At 40.5% G+C, this 5270-nt stretch overlaps 1 protein-coding gene across 1 annotated transcript in view; it reads right to left on the minus strand.

The window, feature by feature from the left end:
* Positions 1-211: 211 nt before the first annotated feature.
* FABP12 (fatty acid binding protein 12) overlaps positions 212-5270 on the minus strand; it is a 5748-nt gene continuing 689 nt past the window's right edge. The window contains exons 2-4 of the mRNA XM_039841747.1: positions 3668-3840; positions 1681-1782; positions 212-286 (exon numbers count right to left, since the gene is read on the minus strand). Coding sequence (XP_039697681.1) covers positions 212-286; positions 1681-1782; positions 3668-3840 — 350 coding nt within the window. The remainder of the gene's footprint in view (positions 287-1680; positions 1783-3667; positions 3841-5270) is intronic.

The raw sequence follows: 5270 nt of genomic DNA on the forward strand, positions 1-5270 counted from the left end.
GAAAAAAAAACAGCTCGAAACACCTGTCTGAACACAGTGCGGCAGCCCTGCATTGAGGAAGACAGGTCATCCTGCTTCCTCACAGCCGTCGATGACAAGTACGACTGGTCACTGTCACGCAGGTCCGGGCCCCTCGTACGAGCAATCAGAATACTTCACCTGAGAGTTTTATTTAAACGGCCTCAGCAGACTGGGTCACAGTTTGCGGTGCTTACGGGTTGGAAGCTGAGTTAGCTTCGACTCTCTCATATGTCCGCGTGCAGATGACACTGTTCACGACACTTTCCTGGAAGACGAGAGAAGAATGAGATGTTTCGGCATTGGTGGTTAACGTGGCATTCAGAAAAATGTAAACTAGGTGCTAGCCACACATACATTCCTTAAAAATCTCCAGAAGAGGTCTATAGAGACAACTATAGATAGCAACTATTTATTGGCTGATTTTTCCATATATGTTATAGAGTATATTATATATTATATATGGGATAGATGGTATAAATATAGTATATAGGTGGAATGTGCGTATGCACGTATTTGTATATATACAAAAATTTGTAAGAATTTAAAGCCTATTTGTAAGAATTTAAAGCCTGTTAAAACATTTTAAATACCTACGCTGAAGCGTTTTTGCTGTTTTACATACTCTACATTGTTTGAATAATAACAACTAACATCAATGTAGTATTTTATAGTTTTCAGATCACTGCTATATACAAGATGGTATTTAATTCTCTCAGAAAAACCACACGAACATTTTCTACATTCTGAAGGACAGGAAACTAAACCTTGGAGAGGATAAAAGACTTTTCCAGAGCCACCTAGAGAATGAGTGGCAGAGCTGGCAATCCACACCTTTGGATCTTGAATCTAACATTCCCCCCAATGAACTGTAAAACCTATCTGTTTAGCGGTTAATGTCATTATAAGCAGAATAAAATCAATTATTCTTAGTCCTACACTTCTTTTCCATAAGGACATGTACTCTTCATTGTTGAAAGAAAAAAAAATATTCCCACATGAAGAAATGAGGGTAGATTTTTTTTTTTTACCTCCACATAATTCTTGCATATTCCCTTAGAATGATTTTATATTACGTCCAAAATAACCATTTTGTTCACTGTGGTGGAGGTGGGGCTGGGGAGGAGAAGAGGCCGACAGCTTCCCTCCGCTCTGTAAGACTGGGAACGGTGACCCGGGACGAAGCAGGGTGGGTTCGTCAAAGTGCAGAGTTTGGAATTAAACCAACCTGGAGTTAATCCCACCGCCACGTTTCACCAGCTCTACATCCCCCGTTGAAATTCCCTTCCCATGTTTTTGTTTGGCATTGCTCTGGCAGACAGTGAGAAGTTAATTCTGGTACAGGGCCGAGGGTAGCAACGCTCAATCTCTGTTAAGATCTGTACTGCACAAATACGTGCTTGTTTCGCCTTATGCATAAGTCAAAGGAGTAGGCAAGACAATTTTTTTGATTCTCTTTAGTTTTTTAAGTTCCTCAGCTCATGCACATTTTATCATGTTTATGGTCATACATTTATCTGCTGATGCTTCTCCCTCTTTTCATAAAGCGATAGGAGAAGAAAAATGCCATTCACCTCTGTCGTCTTAGAACAAGCTATTTGAGTGGTTTTACATACAGATGTCACAGTGGGTGAAAATAATGATGAGAGACAGGTCACTCACCACCACCATCTTCCCATCCACCACCGTTCTCTTTACGGAGATCTTCTTCCCATCCCAGTCCTCAATCTGGATCAAGGAGTCGTTATCTAAGGTTATCACACTCTGAGAACCAGACAAAACCAAACTCAGCTCAGACTGTCATATCTGAACTGTAAATTTTTTCCAGCTGTTGTGATATCTCAGTTTTTGAATGGTGTTTACAAGTCCATTTATTTTAAGACTTTGTCAACCAGTAAATTGGTTAGCTGACTCTTCTGGGGAAAAATGTTTTATAAGAGTAAAAACATAATATCTTGAAGAGTAAATAAAACTTCCTTTTCAATACCTTATTGCATAGGCGATGTGTTATATTTCTGCATAAAGAATCACAGGAAGGTTTCGACTTCAAAAATACATAGGAAGCCAACTCGAATTCCCATTGTAAGATCTTACTTGAGGGAGCAAAGTCCCATTTTCTTTTCTTACGCCGACAACATGAAAACAACAAAAATGATGATAATCACAGCAGTAGCTGCCACTGACTCGTGCGTGTGGCGCTATCGTGTGAGAACTCTCTGAGAGGTTTTCACATATAATTCAGGTAACCCTCACGACAGTCGCACGAGGTAAGTACCATTTTTTGTCTTCTTTTGCAAATGACAAGACTGAGCGGAAGAGCCTCCCTGACTTGCCCACAGTCACGTGGCTGACTGAGAGCAAACGTGGGACTCACACTCAGGAGGTCCTGAGCCAGGGTCTGTGTCTCCCTCCAAGATATTAGACGTCACGAAGCTTAGAGATATCTCTGATCAAACGCCACCGCCGTCCCATGCTATATAAACAGTGGGGGCCCGTACCTCAGAGCTTCCGTTTCCACCGATTGGGTCTCCTGCCAAATCCTTTACTGTTCTATCCTGTGGCCGAGGCGACGATGGTCCCCCAATCTTCCTTCTACTCCCCTGCCTTTTCCTTATTCTTACCCTAGTAGATTGTTAAAATCTAGTGCGGACATCTTCATTAAGCATTTCAGGTCAAAATTCTTTTTTCATTTTATGTTATACAAGAATCTGAAGCCTGGCGTTGCTGAGCAAGTATCTGTCACTGCAACATAACAGCTCCTTTGACGGGATGTCACCTTTCAGTTAGATTAACGATCTTCTATTGCGTTTACTCATTCGAATGACAAATACCTATTGAGCAACTATTGTATAACAGGCACTGGGTTCTGTGAACCAAAACGCACAAGATATCCTCTCCTTAAGGAATTTACATTCTGGTGTAAGGGAACGTAGGCTAAACACAAAATATAAAAGTCAAGTTTGTCTTCCAGCTGGAGCCCATAGATGAAAGAAAACTGTGTGTGTCACTTCTAGGCTAAGGCAATACACACCCAGCATTTCTTGCCCCAACTTGTTGAGCAAAGAGACCACAAGTCCCATAGGCTCAGCTACAAGGTAGTTGAAACTTGTCTGCAGCCTGGGTGCCCAAGAAATTAAGAGTGGTAGACACCCTATGCCCCCACTTCCTGCCCCTTCCCCCTAACTTCCCAGGCTCCACCCAAGCACTGAATACTACTCTGAGTCAGACATAAATCCTTGTTGTGTTAAACCACTGAGAGCTTGTGGTTAATTTGTTATGTTGCATAATCTCACCTATACCAGAGAATATGGGTTTTATTCACTATAATTTGTGTGTGTGTGTGTGTGTGTGTGCGCGCGCATAGAAAATGCTACCAAACGGAAAGGCAGAACTTTTGTTTCTGAGAGATAATCTAGGGTAAAAGTTTTCAAAATGTGGCCTGCTAAGCACCTGCATCAGAATTGTTGTTAACACATTCCAGATGTTAATATACATCTGGGGATGTATATTAAAATGTGAGGTCCTTAGACCTAGGTTTTAGCCCACAGTGTATCTCACACAGATTTTAGACATGTTTGCTGTAATTGCTAACATACTTAGGGTGGTTTTGAATAAACATTCTTACGAATGCATGTGTTGAAGTCCTCACCTTGGTTTTATGGCCACCTGGGGTGGTTTCCTCAAACTCTTCTCCCAGTTTAAAGGAGATCTCATTATTTTTAAAGATGCTCTTGGTTTTTATAGTGGTCACATCCCCCTCTGTGTTGATGGTCACAGTGGGTTTTGCCAGACAGCCGAGTTTCCTGCTGGCTCTCCCAATTCCTGGAAACCAGGGAAAGGACAAGATGGTTCGATCTGACCTCCATTAGCTGGATAATTACTTGCTAACTAGGGGGCTCGTGAATTAAACAGACTTAGTACTGAATGACTTCAAATATCTAAAGCTAGTAGTGCCACCATCATATGTGAAAATAATTGTTTTGTAGGAAAAAAAATCAGTCTCTAGTTTTTGTGTAGTGATTGTCACGTTTCTCTAGCCCAGTAATTATTAATTCTGTTGGTTCGTAGACTCCTTTGAAAATTTGATTAAAGCGATGGACTCTCTCTCTTTTTAAAAAATACACCAATTTAACTGCAAACAACATACTCTGCCATGGATTCTTCCAGAGCTTTAAATCTTCACTTACATTCTTATATGTACACAAATACTAGGTTTGTTTTCTCTAGCATGTATTTTGAAATTGTATTTAAAAACATATAACATAAAATTTACTATTTTAACTATTTTAAAGTATAGTACTATTAAGTACATTCACAGCGATTGTGCAACCATCATCACTATATGTAATCACAACCTATATATATATATATACCCACACACTTTATATATAGGTTTTTAAAATATGTAAATGCTATATTCTAACTATTATTATTCGACTTGCTCATTCCCCTTATCTGTATGCCTTGGAGATTTTTCATGCACACTTTTGTCATAACTTCAGAATATTCCGTAGGACGTATATGCCAAGATTTATTTTATCTGTCCCCCGTATTAGTGAGCACCTCTGCACACACAGCTTTACGCAGCAGTATTTCTATAAAAACAGCATTCCATACACAGCAGTACCTAAGTCAAACGTCTAAGAGAAGATAAAGTTAGAGAAACACTTTATGATAATATGTTGTGTGGAATTCACACTGTGAAACGAGATATCGAGATGTGATAAACTGAATAATGACCCGTGCCGATATTTATACCCTAAACCCTGAAACTGGTGAGTGTCATCTTACATGCCGAAGGGAACTTTGCAGATACAGTTCATTTAAGGACCTTGAGATGGAGAGACTATCTCGGATTGTCCAGGTGGACCTTTAATGTAATCACAAACTTCCTGATTTAAAAAAAAACAAAAAAACAAAACGAAACAGAAAAACGTTTCTTACAAGAAGAGGAAAAGAGATACCGAGGGGAGAAGGCCCTGCGCTGCCACGAGCAAACGCTGGCCCCGTGCGGCTGGCCACACACCGAGGGGCGTCGGCCGCCATCGGAAGCTGGAAACCGGATCTAGTCTGAAGATCCTCTAAAGACTTAGAGCAAACGCTTGCAGAATGGTCATTTAAAAAAGTAACTCCAGATTCTTACTTTTCATCCATTTGCCGTTTAGCATATAGCACATGGACGTTTTGTCTGTGTACAGTCACGGTGAAGGACACCAGAGCAGGAACCGTGTCGAGCTTAAGCTAGTTCTGCA

Source organism: Pteropus medius, unplaced genomic scaffold (genome assembly GCF_902729225.1).
Source record: "Pteropus medius unplaced genomic scaffold, Ma_sr-lr_union100, whole genome shotgun sequence".
Lineage (NCBI taxonomy): Eukaryota > Metazoa > Chordata > Mammalia > Chiroptera > Pteropodidae > Pteropus > Pteropus medius.